The 16,142-nt window shown below is 54.7% G+C and overlaps 5 protein-coding genes across 5 annotated transcripts; 4 read left to right on the top strand and 1 right to left on the bottom strand.

Annotated features, from left to right (window-relative positions):
• Positions 1-659: 659 nt before the first annotated feature.
• On the top strand, positions 660-1,702 carry MYCGRDRAFT_90041 (uncharacterized protein; the record flags this gene model as incomplete). Its single annotated transcript, XM_003856956.1, has 5 exons — positions 660-817; positions 925-1,163; positions 1,213-1,272; positions 1,334-1,440; positions 1,658-1,702. The coding sequence occupies 5 exons, from the start codon at positions 660-662 to the stop codon at positions 1,700-1,702; spliced, it is 609 nt and encodes a 202-aa protein (XP_003857004.1).
• A 1,236-nt stretch (positions 1,703-2,938) lies between these two features.
• On the top strand, positions 2,939-5,574 carry MYCGRDRAFT_67250 (uncharacterized protein; the record flags this gene model as incomplete). Its single annotated transcript, XM_003856957.1, has 5 exons — positions 2,939-3,263; positions 3,324-3,551; positions 3,618-4,448; positions 4,508-4,830; positions 4,891-5,574. 5 exons carry the CDS (start codon positions 2,939-2,941, stop codon positions 5,572-5,574), a joined length of 2,391 nt encoding a protein of 796 aa, XP_003857005.1.
• Positions 5,575-7,193: 1,619 nt separating this feature from the next.
• Positions 7,194-7,355, bottom strand: MYCGRDRAFT_84191 (uncharacterized protein; the record flags this gene model as incomplete). The annotated part of the gene is made up of 1 exon (XM_003856634.1): positions 7,194-7,355. One exon carries the CDS (start codon positions 7,353-7,355, stop codon positions 7,194-7,196), a length of 162 nt encoding a protein of 53 aa, XP_003856682.1.
• A 132-nt stretch (positions 7,356-7,487) lies between these two features.
• On the top strand, positions 7,488-13,583 carry MYCGRDRAFT_98817 (mitochondrial import inner membrane translocase, subunit Tim44; the record flags this gene model as incomplete). The annotated part of the gene is made up of 4 exons (XM_003856958.1): positions 7,488-7,578; positions 8,986-9,066; positions 11,929-12,009; positions 12,316-13,583. 4 exons carry the CDS (start codon positions 7,488-7,490, stop codon positions 13,581-13,583), a joined length of 1,521 nt encoding a protein of 506 aa, XP_003857006.1.
• A 948-nt stretch (positions 13,584-14,531) lies between these two features.
• MYCGRDRAFT_90036 (uncharacterized protein) lies at positions 14,532-15,855 on the top strand (the record flags this gene model as incomplete). The annotated part of the gene is made up of 4 exons (XM_003856959.1): positions 14,532-14,610; positions 14,713-15,521; positions 15,684-15,743; positions 15,823-15,855. 4 exons carry the CDS (start codon positions 14,532-14,534, stop codon positions 15,853-15,855), a joined length of 981 nt encoding a protein of 326 aa, XP_003857007.1.
• Between the last annotated feature and the right edge of the window lie 287 nt (positions 15,856-16,142).

Raw genomic sequence — 16,142 nt, 5'->3', positions numbered from 1 at the left:
CGGATCTGCGGGCCAATGATTTCGCCGAAGAGCTGCCGCTCTCCCTATGACCTGGTATGACCTGACTCCGCCATTCCTCTCCTCTCCTCTGCGCCGACTCGGCCATCTCGTCGGTCATGACTTGACGCAGCCGTGCACCAAAGAGCAGCCTGGCCAGCGCATCAGGTCGCCACGGCGATCAGGTGACACAGGAAGCATTCTGGCGGTGGCTCACTGCCTCCATCAAAGGCCGCCGGGCCGTATTATTGTCGATGCAGAACGCAGAATCCATCTGCCACGACGCCAGACTTCTATACAGATGGCCGTCCGGTACGCCTGCGCGACGGCACATGCGCGACAAGCCCACAATGGGAATTGCTACGATGATACGATGCTTACCTTGCCAACCTCAATCCAAGTCGACCAACATCTGAACGTCGCTGAAACATCTGAAGGGTCGGAGGATGGCGAGAAGTTATCGACGCTGTTGAGGGCACTCATCGGCCACCAACGAAGCCACGTACGACCACACCAGCCACTAAACCAAGGATGTACCATTCGTCTGCCGCAAGACCGGCCGCGGTCGCGAGCTCGTGGCTGCTCGTGCGGATAATCCTCCTTGACTACAGTGAGAGGGTCGATCAAGTCTTCGTCGGAGCTGAGCCGGCTATGTGCGAGCCATGCTTTCCTCAAGCTTCGTTGCACGGCGAGGATCAAGTCCGGTCAAGCAAGGCGCAGCGAAAGGATCGAGAATTGCCTTTGCGGATTTAGTGTTGGCCTTGACCAACATCGCCTCAACTCGATGCAAGAAGGGGACCATGCGCGATATAAAGACACGGTGAGTCGCTTCAATGTGATCTCAATCTTCCTCAAAATTCATCCCAGTCATCACCGCATCTTTGCTTCTTAACTTCAACCACGACAATATGAAATTCCTCCTTCCAGTGCTTGCGCTTGCGGAGCTCCTCACGACCAGAGTCCTGGCCACACCTGCGCCGCAGATACCGACTCGTGTCCTCGAGAAACGTTGTCCGGCTTCACAGCACAACAAACCCAGCAGCTGACGGACGCTTTCGCCGACGCCATGGAGCTTGCCGGCTATGTCCGATCTCCTGCCACGGCGACGAAAGTGGGACAGATCTTTGAGCACTATTTCAACCCAGTCGACCGAAAGATGGTGGACAGTGCGCCTTCCCACACATGCTCGCGTTTGCTCTGTACTGATACATGCAGACGTCTACGATGCCATTCTCGGAGGCGATCCCTCGCATCCTCCGGGGAATCCATTGCTTGGTAAGGGCCGAGCTGCTTTGCTGCTATTCAATCGGGACTCTAACAGCTTTGGTACTTCAAGCCGATATCACTGTCGTGCCCGACTTCACGGATAACAGGTACCCCAACCTGGTGTGCAAACGTGGAGTGATGGCAGCCCTGAGATATCAAGATACGGATAAGCCCAAGGTATGTCCATCGCTCCATTGACAAGACACATCACTGACAGCCTCAAGATGATCATCTGCCCACGTGCCGGGTTCGGTCACGGCGGAATTGGCAAAGGATACAACAACGTCGTTGCGATCTCCTGCCCCTACACAAGGAGAAAGCGACTCGCAATGCGGATAGGTATGGGAAAAGTGCCCTGCGTTCACACGGAACGACGTACTAATGGCTGTTGCAGCTTTTCCTGGCTTGCGAACGAAGTACTGTGGTCGGTCATTTGTGACACAGACTACGTGGCTCCGCAGGCTGGCGACGAAGAAGATGAAAATTGTGACAACCAGGGCTGCACAGCGTGATCGAGATCGATTTCTAGGCACGACGGTCAGCGTTAGAGAAGGACCATTGTCGAGTTGGTTCCATGTTCGGGCTTTGATGAGGTTTCCATCACGATCCTTTCTCGTTGCTATTAGCCTCTTCAACTTCACTGCCATTCAGATCGTCACTATGCAGGATCGTCCGTAATGATTCCACAGCCAAGACGAGTTGAGTGGCGGTCACCTAGCGCTATGCCGGTGAGGTAATTCCAGAGGCCAATACGGGCACGGAGCCATCTCCGAGAGCGCGCAGAACTGGCCAGAACGTCGTGTCTCTTCTCGTGAAGCGAAGAGAACTACCGACAACAACCACCCTGGTCCTTGACTCCTCTTTCTCGGTGAATTATGACAAATCACGACTGGATTCCATTGATGGAAACATGCCGGCGCATTGGCACAACTGTGGCAGCCACTATGCCTGATGCTGACCGCGAACATCACCGCCAGCTGATTCGCCAATGCCGCATTTGCAGGCATCCCCCCTTGACCAGCTCACCCAGGTCGTGCGATCTTGGCAGCAGCAGAGCACTCCACCTTTCCTTTGCGCCGAGACAATGAAAGAGTACACTCCAATTTCCATCAAGAGCGTTCAATCCATTCAACGGCCCTCTCGGGGTCTCGCCTCTGCGACAAGCAATGAGCCATAGCACTGCCCTTGCAGAAGCGACTGCAATAGATTAGTGATGACCGTCAAATGCGCCGAACACGGGCGAGAGTAGGCGGACCTCGAACGAGATTCCGCCACTTCCGAGCGAATGTCAAGTCAATGATTTGTGCATGACCATACGGAAAGGCCGTCGATTGGGCCACAGGCTGTGCGACAGTCCGGGGTGGCCATATACATGGAGCTTCTCCGTGTCTCTAGCGCAAACAACCATGTCGGCACGCGTGTTCGCAATCTCGAACCCATGCGTCGTTCTTCCAACTGCGCCGCACCACCGCGAGCGGCACATCCATGGAGGCCATGATGGGGTTTATGGATGATACTCGGAGCCCGCCCGGCATCCGTTGTGATCCAAGATGGATGTGGAGTCGACCGCGTGATTTAATACCATCTCGGACCCCAACTGCCATACTTCTGCTTCAACCCGTCGTGCGAGCGAAGAACTGTTTACGCATTCGTCAATCAGCTCGTCAACTTCAAGATGAAGGGTTGTCTCAATCATCTGCTGCCCGTGTTGGCCATCACCAACGCCCTCGGTGTCGATGCCCTCTGCCCGGCCTTGAACGCCAGAGGAGCCTCCGAAAACATCCTTGCTGCTCCTCATGGCAATCTGGAAGCCCGCTACGCCGCTGCTCCACCCGACAATGGCAGATGTTCCCGCATCTCGAAGGCAGCCGGCGGTGGAACTCGTTCCCACGACTGGTGGCCGTGCGAGCTCAGCCTCAATGTTCTGCGTCAGAACGCGCAGAGCACGATTCCGCTTCAGGCGAATTTCGATTACGCTACGGAGTTCGCCAAGCTTGATGGTATGTGTTGACGATGCCGAGAACTGACACCAAGGTGATGCTGACATGGCGGTGATCTAGTCGAGGAACTGAAGAAAGATCTCTTGAAGCTTCAGACCGACTCTCAGTCATGGTGGCCTGCGGACTTCGGCAACTACGGTCCTTTCTTCATCCGGATGTCATGGCACAGTGCCGGTACCTACCGAGCGACTGATGGTCGCGGTGGCTCTGGTGCTGGTCAACAGCGTTTCGCTCCTCTGAACAGCTGGCCGGACAATGCCAGCTTGGACAAGGCTCGACGTTTGTTGTGTAAGTCTTCTGCATCATGGCTTGCGTGATTTGCCGATGTATGCTGACCTCGCTTGCTCTCTCCAGGGCCGGTCAAGCAGAAGTATGGCCAGAAGATCTCCTGGGCTGACTTGTTCGTGTTCGCCGGCAACGTCGCCATGGAAAGCATGGGCTTTCCCACGTACGGCTTCGCATTCGGCCGCGTGGATACCTGGCAGGCGGATGAGAGCATCTACTGGGGTGGCGAGGTCGAGATCTTCCCGAGCAACAAGAGTAACGCGGTCCGTTACGATGGCAGCGATGATCTTGCCGATCGCGCGGACAAACTCGAGGACCCACTTGCAGCCGTGGATATGGGGTTGATCTACGTTGATCCTCGTGGACCCAATGGTGTGCCAGACCCGTTGTTGTCTGCCAAGGACATTCGCAAGACCTTTGGCCGTATGGGCATGAACGACACAGAGACCGTGGCCCTGATCGCCGGCGGTCACGCCTTTGGAAAATGCCATGGTGCCGTCAAAGGCGGCTCGAACATCGGACCCGAACCCAACAATGCACCAATCGAACAGCAAGGATTCGGATGGCAGAACAGCGTCGGCACTGGAGCTGGTGTAGACGCATACACCAGTGGTCTAGAGGTCATCTGGTCCGACAAGCCGCTCGAATGGACCAACGACTACCTGAAGTCCCTCCTGACGAACAACTTCACTCTCGTCCAGAGCCCAGATGGTGCACCTCAGTGGGAGGCACTCGACGGACCAGAGATCTACCCGGATCCATTCGTTTCCGGCAAGTTTCGAAGGCCGACTATGCTGACCAGCGATTTGGCCCTTCGCGACGACCCGGTCTATGGAGAAATCTCGAACTCCTTCTTCAAGGACTTTGACCTCTTCACAGAAGTGTTCTCCAAGACTTGGTGTGAGTCCGCCTTCAAGCCATCTGAGCTCGACACACAGATTTGCTGACACTTTCCCCAGACAAACTCCTGCACCGCGACATGGGTCCAAGCTTTCGTTATCTGGGACCATATGTTCCTAAATCCGAGCCTTTCCTCTGGCAGGATCCTCTCCCGGCAGCTCCGTCCGTCATCATTGACGATGCCGACATCGCCCAACTCAAGAGCAAGATTCTTGGCAGTGGGTTGAACAGCTCAGAGCTTGTCACCACCGCCTGGGGCGCGGCCTCAAGCTTCCGCATCTCTGACAAGCGCGGCGGAGCCAACGGTGGTCGTATCGCCCTTGAACCTCAGCGCTCTTGGGTGGCCAACAACCCTGAGCGCCTTGCAACAGTTCTAGCAGGCGTAAGTGAACTATTATCCAGGCTGTCAAGCTTTGAATGTTGACGCTAACCCGCACCACAGTTGACAGACGTCCAAAAGCAATTCAACTCGGGCGGAAAGCAGGTCTCTCTCGCCGACCTGATCGTTCTCGGTGGTGCCGCAGCCATCGAAAAAGCCGCCGCAGAAGCCGGAGTCACCATCACCGTGCCCTTCACGCCCGGCCGCGTTGATGCAACCCAGGACCAAACCGATGTCGACTCCTTCAACTACTTACAATCCAAGGCAGACGGCTTCCGGAACTACGGCAAAGGCGACAGCCGCTCCACAACGGAGGAACTCTTGGTCGACAAGGCCGGCCAGCTATCTCTCAGCCCTCCCGAGCTGACCGTCCTTGTCGGTGGCCTCCGCGCTTTGAATGCCAACTTCGACGGCTCGGCGGTGGGTATCCTGACTTCCCGCCCGGGTCAGCTTACGAACGACTTTTTCGCCAATCTGTTGGACATCACCTACACGTGGGCGCCGGTTGAAGGTTCGAACAATGAGGTCTTCATCGGCACGAACAGAAATACCAAGGAGGTGGTGTACACTGCTTCCCGCTCGGACTTGATCTTTGGCTCGCACCCGGAGCTTAGAGCCATTGCGGAGGTGTACGCTTCGGCGGACGCGCAGGCTAACTTCGTTGCGGACTTTGTCAAAGCTTGGGCGAAAGTCATGGACTTGGATCGGTATGATATCAAGGGCCGTCCTCAGAACGATGTCCAGTAGGTCATGATGGAGGTCGATCGAGGGACGGCAACAAATTTGCGGGTTTGGTCCTTGTGAGAGGAGATCCATGTGACAAGGTACTGCGAGGGATTCCTGCAACGACCCGGCCTTGGACAGTCTCTCCTATGTTCATATCATCAATGTCAACTCCTCAATGATCAATCACGTTCAGCTGCTGCGAATACAGGTTGCCTACATGCTGAGACATGAGCTCTGTTTTGTGACTTCTTGTCTTCACAGTGAGTGCCGGACCGATGATTCGATAACTCCGGATGGGGCATTGTCCTTTGGGCATGGTCCGATACAAGGTCAGTCGATTCGCACATAATCCATGGTACTCGAAGCAACAAGTTGACAACAATGTCGATTCAGACGCTGCAATGCTCCTCGAGCTGATGTATTAAAAAGTTGCGGTCCAAAAGAATTAGTTGCGAAGAGAAATTCAGTCGCGCCCTGCCAGTGATGTGCTTGCCGAAACGTCATACATGATCAAAGAGGTGTTCCCGACATCGACCCAGCATCTCCCCCATCATGCCGCTCAATGTGAAATCGTTGGATGGTATGGACGAGGGCTTTCAAGAGGATCCAGGAAAGCCGTCCTTTATCGCCTGTGGTCGATCAGCAAATAGCACAAGATCGAACGGTCGTAGCTCGCAACATACCGAGCAACCAGTCTAGATCCATCCCAAGTCGCACAGCGACACAAGACATCCGCGGATGTCTACTTGCAAGTCCACTTGGTGCTTGGGCTGCGAGAGGGACAACAAGTAAGCTTTCATCTCCGACGACCCGACTCCAGGGGGTCGCGCTGGATCGACTTACGGAACGGGCGCCTTGCAGTTGCCGTACCAGACATTGCCGTTGCCGCAGGTGCCCTGGCAGAAGTCCATGCTGTTGGGACAGTTGGTCGAGGAGCCGGAGCCGTTGCAGTCGTACGGATTGACCTGCGTGCCTCGCTTTGGGAGAGTGTCGGATGGGTGAGCCGTGGCTATGGCCAGGAGTGAGAAGCCGAAGGCGAGATTGAGGAGCTTCATGATGGCGATGTTGTTGTCCAAGATGAGTTGGCTTTGGCGATTGGGATTGAGTAGCAATCAATAAAGATGAGGAAGAGAGGGCACTTATGTAGAGGTACGGGCTGCTGAGGTGAGAGTGCGATATCGTGAGCTTCGGATAGTTCTACTTCAACAGGGATTTCATTTGCCGATCCTGGACCACAATGTAAGCACCGGAGCATGCCCAGAGCGGTGAATGTGTTCCTGGAATAGGAGATGCTTTGCATCGATGCGACAGAAGGAGAGCTGCTGACGATCGAGCGTGGAAAACCAGGAGCTTCGGGTAAGCTCACTTCCAAAGTTCTGACCTCCTCGCCGAAACTGCATACATGCTACCATTATTGACACAAAGGGCGTTCCCATGGCGAGCCAACCTCCTCTGCCGTGATATCGCTCCATGTGCGACTCGATGAGGACCTGCAGATGAGAGCTGCTGAGTACGTACGACCTGACGATCCGGAGCCCAGGACTTGTCGCCGGGTCTCATCCCGCGAAAATCTGATGCTCAGTCAGACCTGATCCTAAGCCCAACCACCATGAGCAGGGTGGTCGCACCGTGCACAAAAGTCAATCCCACATAATCCCACGACTGCGAGGTTCAGAGGTGGGCATACGCAGTCGTAAGCAAACACATTTGCCGGCAGTAGTACCAGCAGTCGGGTCGGGCGCTGGGTTTGCGCAAGCGCAGCAAGCGAGAAAGGCCGAATCGAGGAGAGTCGAGATCTTCATGTTTTTGGTCGCTTGTTCGTAAGAAGAATGGTGTGTTGGATGTCGTTGATGTTGATCGAAGCACTTGGGACGGAGTGAAGCGGCTTGGTGAATGGTAAAAGAAGAGGTCAGTCTGAGCATATATGTAGCCGCATGTGTCCCATCGGCGGCGGATTGAAGCGGACGCTATTCCTTCACGTCGGACTCGTGTTGGGAGATCAATCCCTGACAAGAGGGCGCACCGGTAATCTCTGTCGTGACCGCAGCGGATCGAAGCGAACGAAGAGGTTAGGGAATCTGGACGCTTTGCTTGACATCAGGCGTGTGCAGTTCTGTGTGGGAACAATACACAAGGCTGATCCCCGACAGGACGGGCGCAGCGGCATTCTTGGATATTACACGCGCCGTTCCGGGTTATTCGCGCAAAGTATCGCCATTTCTTCGAGCTTCCATTAGCACGGATTGCAGGGGATCGACCGTGGTACACTTGACGGGGCCAGGCTGCCCGATTCTTGCTTTCGATGTCATCATCTGTATGCGCCCGGTCGGAGTCAGCGTGCAGGGACTCGTGAATCGCAAGTAGCGAAGCGCATTGATCCCAAGCCGAGTCGAGTGAGTCGCAAAGAAACGAGGATCCTCCCAAGCAAGAAGGTGACGTCTAGAAGACGCATGCGGACGCAGGTACGACGATGCAATGCGATCTCGCGTCACGTTGCACTAGCACTAGCGCCGATCTTAGCGCCAGATCGTCCTCCAAAATTCGGGACATCATCACCGCTTCCCCTGATAGAAAGTGGTGATGCAAGAATCCCAAAGTATATGGAGCAACGATTGCATGCTGGTGCCATCGCCATCGAGCTATACCCTGACTAGCATGGCAGAGGTCGGGGAGAGCAATATAGGTCCCGAGAAGATGTAAGTGGTTGTTTCTTTGCGCGAACTCTCTTCCTCGTGTTGCTATTGCCATACGTTTCTTTGGCCCGCTCGGTCGCCTTGTGAGAAGCCGTCAAGATGGTCAAGCTTCCAGAGTACGAAGTACTCAACTTTTGCTTCGACAACGACAATGGCTGTTCATTGACTGTACTTGCGAACGATGAGCGATTCCACGTTACGGTCGACCCGAAACAGCTCCAGGATCGATCGAAGGAAGGGAAGGTCATTCAGCGAAGGTACAGGAGGCTGTTGAAGAGGGCGAAAGCTGCGGATCAGGACGGCGAAGAGCAAGAAGAGACGACGCAAAGCGGCAACGAGGACGACAGCGACCAAGACTCGGAGAAGCAAGACAGCGCCGTTGATGTCTCGTCTCCCGAAACTGAACAGAAGCCGGAGGATGAGGACGGTAGCTCAAAGCATACCAACGCGTTGCATCGACGGATCCTCACACCACTTTCCGAACACATACTCTCCAAGCCATCTGGATCGAAGCCAACTGTACAAGACTGGTACTACAGCCCGATACACTACTACAACCTCTCCACATCCTCGGGAAAGCTTCAAGTCCAAGAAAACCAGTCTCCTCCAAAATCCCTCACCGAACGCATGAACGAAATCCTCATCCCAACCATCTCACTCCCCAAGAAAACCCTCAATCTCTCCATCCCTCAGTTCAGCGCCTCCGACCTCACAGTCCTCTCCTGTGCCTCCGATCCAGCTCCCTACCACCCCATCCTCGTCTCCCACAACGACAACAACGAAACCTACTTCCTCAAACCCGTAGATCCAACCCAACCCGGTCCAACAATCCGCGAAATCGACATCATGAACACCATCGCGAAGAAAGACCTCCACTCTCGCGACGACTTCCGCTGTCCTCAACTCAAAGGCCTCGTTTACTTCTCCTCATCATCCTCCGACTCCTCAACGATCGAGCATAAACACATCGCCGCCATCCTCCTCTCTCCCATCGCCGACCCAACACCTTTAACCCGCCTCCTCGACCCTTCGACTCCAGAACACAAACGCAAGCAATGGGCCAAAGACGCAGAACGCATGGTCGAAGTCCTCCACGAGAATGGTATCGTCTGGGGTGACGCGAAGGGTGATAATTTCATGGTGGATAAAGATGACAAGGTGTGGATTATTGATTTTGGAGGGAGTTATACGGAAGGCTGGGTGGATGAGAAGATCAAGGAGACGGAGGAGGGCGATTGGCAGGGTACGGGGAAGGTTTTGACGGCGTTGGAGGATCCGGTCGGTGGGACGATGAGTGAGGAGGAGGAGAAGCGGCTTGATGGGGAGAAGGAAGAGGATGAGGTTGAGGAGGATGAGAAGTTGGAGGGAGAGGAGCAGACGCCGATGCAGTCGTCGCCTCGTAAGCGGAGTCGTGACTCGGCTGCAGAAGGCGAAGATGCGGATGAAGCTGCTCCACCAGCGAAGCAGCAGAAGCGATCACGACAAAGCGCAGGTACGAAAGACACCCGAGATGTGAAGTACTGCTTCTGCGAGTCGACCTCTTCTGGACGTATGCTGGCATGTGATGGGAAGGACTGCAAGCGGGAGTGGTTCCATTTCGAGTGTCTGGATATCGAGGAGGCTCCTGAGGAGAAGGAGTGGTTTTGTGAGGAGTGTCGATGAAACAAGTTGAGCGTGGCATTTGATTGGGCTGCCGTGGTGCCTTGTAAGATAGAAGCATGATCGGTCTCCAATTGTACAGTATACTGATATGTCGGAAATGTTGTCGTGCAAGTTGTACGTCGCATATTGCCCACACCCGTTCAGCTTGTCACATCCACGTCCCAAGCGATAGCACACAGAGCGCTGTTGAGTCCGACTCGGTCATGTCGTCCTCTGCCAAAGCCGCCACTCTCCTGTCTTTGGTTCGGAGGGTGCACATCCGCCCTGAGCGGCCATCGTTGCGGTCCAGTGTCTAACAAGTGCACTGCCCACCGTAGCTGTGCGCGGTCGCATGTCAGGACATACGACGTAATGCTCTGACGGACGACAGGAAACACTCACCACTCGGTGTTTTGGTTGTCGCAATGATACTTGCACCAGTCTCCGGACTCCCAGCATTGAATGCCCTATTGACACACGAGATTCGCGTTAGCAGACGGTAAATCGGTCGAAAGGGAAGGGAGGGAGAAGGGAGGCCATACTGCGACCATTGGAGTGAGGAGGCCGACGAAGACGGCGGCGATGATGGTGTGGACCTGCATGTTGCTTGAGCTTTTTGAGTTGGATCTGTTGTTGGGAAAAGGGAAGATTGTCTGGACGGGTGGCTCGCGGCCTTTATATGCTCGAGAAAGACCGGATATTCTCGGTATTGCTACAGGGGATTATCCTTGCAGACGAGATGGAAGCTTTCGCATAAGTCCAGGGAGACCAGACGTTGTGAGGCTGTGTATTCACACCCGTCGAAGGGAATCATTATGTGAAATGTTCTGCGAATCGGCCACACGATCCAAGCACAACTCGTTCAACCCAATCTTCTCGGCTTCTTACTCCTTGGCCCACCCTGCTTCAATCTCGTCGCATCGACCACTCTCACTATCCTTCCGCGAATCATGCTTCCCTCTGCTCCCAACAATGCCTTCGTACATGCCTCTCTGCCCGCTCCGAATCCTCTCAGCACGACCTCGAGCTTGGTGTGTCCAACCAGCATTCCCTTCTCTTGAATCTGCTTCAACACGAACGCCGCAAGTTGGTACGCTGCATCATAGCTGCCTCTTCCAGCTTTGCGGAAGCCAATGTTGCCCGCCGATAATGACAGAAGGACGTCAATCTTCTTGTTCATGTCCGCTGCAGACGCGGACGCAGCAGAGATTCCAGATGAAGGGGTCTGTGTTGCAGGTCGCTGCGGTTGTACCAGAGTCATATGTGTGTTATGTTTCGTAGCATAGATGTGCAGGCGATGAGGAAGTTCTTCGGCTCCGCTACTGCTGAGGTTGTCCATGTAGTCGCTCGAGAACAGAGAGCCTGGTGTCTCGTCCAAGATGTCGGATATCGAGGGACCTTCGCCAGTCCGTCCGCTGGGTGGAAAAGATCGTGGAGCAGCGCTGCGCGGCGCTGTTCGAGTGTTATTCGTAGTAGCTGCGCCACGGGAACGCTGACCGATGGCTGCGAGGCCTGCGAGAGCATCATCGTCGCGGAGGAGTGGTGTTGTCGTGCTGAAGGCTGCGGCGCGGAGAGTTGTGTGTGCGGGCAGGAGGCGCTGTCGGCAGGTGTGGCAGAGAGAGGAGCTGAATAGACGTGTGGACGCCATTGTTGGTCGGCGTGCGAGCTCGTACGGCTTTCTTCGATGTGGTCGAATAGAGCAATGGATATTGTAGAATCGACACCCCCGATGCTGCTCCGCATTTTAGACTCATTGCGAGCCTGAGGCATGTGGTCTGTCCATCATTTTCTCGATGTCGGAGCAGTTCGCCTTGCCTCCGATGCTTCCATCATCAATCTTTGACACTCACTTTCACCACTGTTCTTCTCCCTCACTTTTCTGTTTCATCACAAAAGTCCTTCTGGCTTGAGAAGGCGCCCACGAGATAATATAGCATGAGCACGCCCGCGCTCCGCGTCCTCTCTCCGCGAGCAGGAGGAGTGCTCGCGCGAAAATCCACCCCAACAACACCCGCGTCTTCATCATATGGCCGTACCGCAGCATACCGACGGACAATAGTAGCATCGACTATTCGACAATATAGCGAAGCTTCAGTGCGATTACGGCAAGATGGCGCAAGCAGTCTGCCACCCATCGCATTGCGATCACATTTCCTGCCACAAACCATTTCCCAGTCGATGAGCTTGGGAGCCAGGCATGTGAGTTTCAAGGAAATGCGTGAGCAGCGTGCGAGGGAGGCAGCTGCAGGTGGAAAGAAGGAGGAGCCAAAGTCAGCGAAGAAAGCAAAAAAGGCAGAAGAAGCTGCTGCTGCTGAGCCAGAACCTGCAGCTTCACCGGAGCGATCTGCCGCCGATGATGCGTTTGCGCAGTTCAAGGCAGATGCTGAGAAGCAGTGGGCGCAGTCTGAGAAGGCTCGAAAGGCTCAAGAGGAGCAAGACAAGCAGAAGCCAGAGGGTGAAGAGGCAGAGGAGGGTGCTGAGGGAGAGAAGAAGAAGGACAAAAAGGATGAGCCAGCTCCTCCACCTCATGGCGGCAAGACTCCGTGGCAGGTCTTCACTGAGACTCTCCAGACCGAGTTCAAAGCCAGTAAGGAATGGAATGAAGGTACCAAGGAACTCAGCGGATCCATTCACGACTTCACACAGAACCCGAATGTGCAACGTGCGCGATCAGCATACAGCAAGGGTGTTGAAGCTGCTACCACTACGACCGGAAAGGTTATCATGGGTACAGCTGGAGCTATTGGAAAGAGTGCTGCTTGGACTTGGGATACTCCCGTGGCCAAGGTTATCAGAGCCGGTGCGGGCGCTGTTGGTTCTGGCGTAGAAAAGGTCACCCGGCCTGTACGCCAGACAGAGGCGTATAAGAATGTCAAGGAAGTGATCGATGATGGGTCATCGCAGCGCTACGGAGGATGGACAGAGCGAGAAGAGCGGAGACGGAGAAGAGAGGAACGAGACATCAAGATGGGCATTGACCCGAACAAGCCTGTTGAGATACACGAGGAGGACCCGAACGCTGGCAGTGCTGTGACAGTCCACAAAGATTCCGCATGGAAGGAGAGCTGGAAAGCTTTCCGCGAGAACAACCCAGCGATGCAGCGCCTCTTCTCAAATGTTGGATCGACATATCGCGAATCTGAGAATCCTCTCATTTCCACGGCGCGTAGCGTCTCCGATCGTATTGCAGGCTTCTTCGCTGAGAATGAGACTGCGCAAGTCATCAAACGCTTCCGCGAGATGGATCCTTCATTCCAGCTCGAACCGTTCCTCACTGAAATGCGCACATACATTCTACCCGAAGTTCTCGAGGCCTACGTTACCGGCGATATCGAGACTCTCAAACTCTGGCTCAGTGCAGCGCAATTCAGCGTCTACCACGCTTTGATGCAGCAGTACACCACCGCAGGATTGAAGTCTGACGGCAAGATCTTGGACATCCGTGGTGTTGATATCCTCAGTGCGAGAATGCTTGATCCGGGTGAGATTCCGGTCTTCGTCATCATGGCGAGAACGCAAGAGGTGCACGTTTACCGAAACAAGAAATCCGGCGAGCTGGCAGCTGGTATGGAGGACAAGGTGCAGCAGGTCACATATGCGATTGGTGTGACAAGAATTCCTGAGGAGGTGTCCAACCCCGAGACGAGAGGGTGGAGGTTGATTGAGCTGCAAAAGAGTGCTCGAGACTACGTTTGAGAGCAGATCGTCTTGGCGTGGTCGGAACTCTTCTCGAACTCTTCTCAGCAGGCTTTCGCGTGCCGTTGCGTCAAGGTCCGCATGGCGGACCGGCGACAAATCATTCCTCGAGCTGATTCCGACGTAGCGGCGGACGAGTTTGCCTATCACGATATCTTCAAGGTCTCGCAGGGATGTCCAGCGGTTACCCAGCCAGGCACTGGATCCTACGTCGACCTTGCCGGCCCATCTCCTTCTTCCTGGCGTTCAAGGGTGAACTCGAACTCCGTGGCAACTTCTCGACTGAGCCGCACAGCACTTGTTCAAGACGCGCGGCGTGATACAAAATTAGCATGAGCGATGCGTTTGCATGGACCATTCACCACCTTCGACAGGACGACGCTTTCCAGCGGCCTTGACTGCTCGCTCGACTGACCTCTGGAGTGCTAGAAGCATTCTGGTCCTTTCGGCTCGACTCCACTCTTATTGCATGCCTCTTCTGGCATTTGTACCTACTACGGCATGACCTGGACGCGGCGTCCATGGACGAAAATCGCACAGAAGAAGGGCTTGTAAGATGCTCGAATGTATGTGTATATAACTTGTAATGCAATGCATTGAAGACTCCCAGGGTTCATCAGATTTGCGTTATTTCCCGTTTGGGACGAGCTGGTCTGCTTAGCTCACGAAGCATTCTCTCCGAACGACATGGACCATGCCGGTGATGAGCCCAACTACTATGTCTCTCGCTGCCTTGATCAATCGCTCTGTCTCGACACCGGCTCAATTTCATTGTTGAACGCAACGCAACTACACAATGTGTCTTTGTCCTGTCTTACATCAAAGGGTCTCGACAATGTCCTTGTTTCTCCCGAGTCTTGCCTTGGGCCTTCTCGATCGGTATAACTTGCTCGACATGGCGCACTTCGATGCACGTCCGGCAGCTCTCCGATCCACGACCGAGCCATCATGTCCGCCTGCGATATGGAATCTGTGCTGGCACAGATCACCTCGTCGTCGACTCACCCAGCCATCACGAACATCATTCGTAAGGCGGCGGACGCTGACATTCTCCCAGTCCTCAAATTCGACCGTTGGGTCGGTCTCTCCCCTCAAGACTTCCTCCGTATCCTCCCCGCTTTGCGACTAGCCTCGCAGATAATGCGCTCGCCGCGAGGCCTCCAGTTCTTCTACGCGCGAGCTCGCGGGAACACAGAAGTAACGTTCGACGATCGGGACATCAACCAGCTCCGTTTCTACCGCGATGACAGGACACCGAATGCCCACCTTCCCCCTGACCACGCCGCCATCGCGCATACTTACCTCAACGACCTGGTCATGGCGGTGACGCTGGCATTCGAGCCTCGACCGGACGAAACAGAAGGCGACTGCGAGCCTTTGTCTCACGATCGGATCCATTGGAGCCAACCGGGAATCCGCAGCAAAGTCGTGATGAACGAAAAAAATCTCCACCGACTGGATTTGATGCAGACTCTTGGCCCTGCGGTGTTGAAACAGTGGGTGATCATGGCGACCACGTTATGCCACGAACTCAGCCATGCGTTCAATATGGCGTTCGAAGGCCAAGAAGACCATGAAATGTTCTTCGAAGACGACACATTCTGCGAACTCGGGCATGCGTTTGAAAAGTTCGTTATCGGTGGGCAGGTGCTTGTTGAGCGCGGGCCGGCTGGAGAGGCGATGTTGGTGATGCGTGAGTGGTCATCGAGTCATATGAGCAAGGTCTACGCCGCTGGTGGGACTTATGTTCCAACGGTCAGTAGGGCCAGTGAACCGGATCCGTTAGACATGACTGTGGTCCAGGACAGCTGGACGGAGCGGTTGTTCAATGATGAGCGATTTTGGGACGAAACGCTCGTCCGTGATGGCGGGCAGTCACTGCAGATACCGGTGGCCGCCTTTGCCAGACGAGAAAGGGTAGATTATTCTACGAAGCTGGTGAGTGAGTGGGTGCGGGCTACTGGATGGATTAGGGGCTAGATTTCTGTACAACACGATTGGAGCTGTCGATACCATAGAAGAAGGGAGACAAAATGACAGTGCACTCAAACCTCAGTATCGTTTCAAGTCGCTAATTTCATTCACTCAATATCACGCTAGGCAGCCGGCCGAACTAGAAACGCAGGAGCTTCGGCCGGCTCAGCAAACGTGCACGAGATGGTACTTTGGAAAGGAGAATGTATATCTGTGTTTGTCTGTATGCATCGATGTACATCGTCCTTGTAATGTCTATCTGCAGCGCTGCGCTCGTCGAACTCGCAAGGAGTTCTAGTCAGTCGAACCGAGCTAAAGTTCAATCTGGTATCGCAAGTTCTGTCCAGACCGCCTTGGGCGGCAGTGTATGCTATACGCAATCCTCTGTACCACAGCCTGCCCCAGATCACTGTGATGAAAGCACCCTGCCTTTCCTCTCTGCAGTCTCGCAGACAAGTCGTCCGAAGCCCGTGGCACGAGACCGACTCCGACAATCCTCGTTAGTTCGTTCATGAAAACGAGTATATCACAATCACAGACCCATTCCCGGCCAATATCTGCTTCCCCGTCTTCCCAATCGATTTG

This window comes from Zymoseptoria tritici, chromosome 1, assembly GCF_000219625.1.
Source record: "Zymoseptoria tritici IPO323 chromosome 1, whole genome shotgun sequence".
Taxonomy (NCBI): Eukaryota; Fungi; Ascomycota; class Dothideomycetes; order Mycosphaerellales; family Mycosphaerellaceae; genus Zymoseptoria; species Zymoseptoria tritici.
The sequence above is the reverse complement of the archived record's forward strand: the minus strand, read 5'-3'. Positions and strand labels throughout refer to the sequence as shown.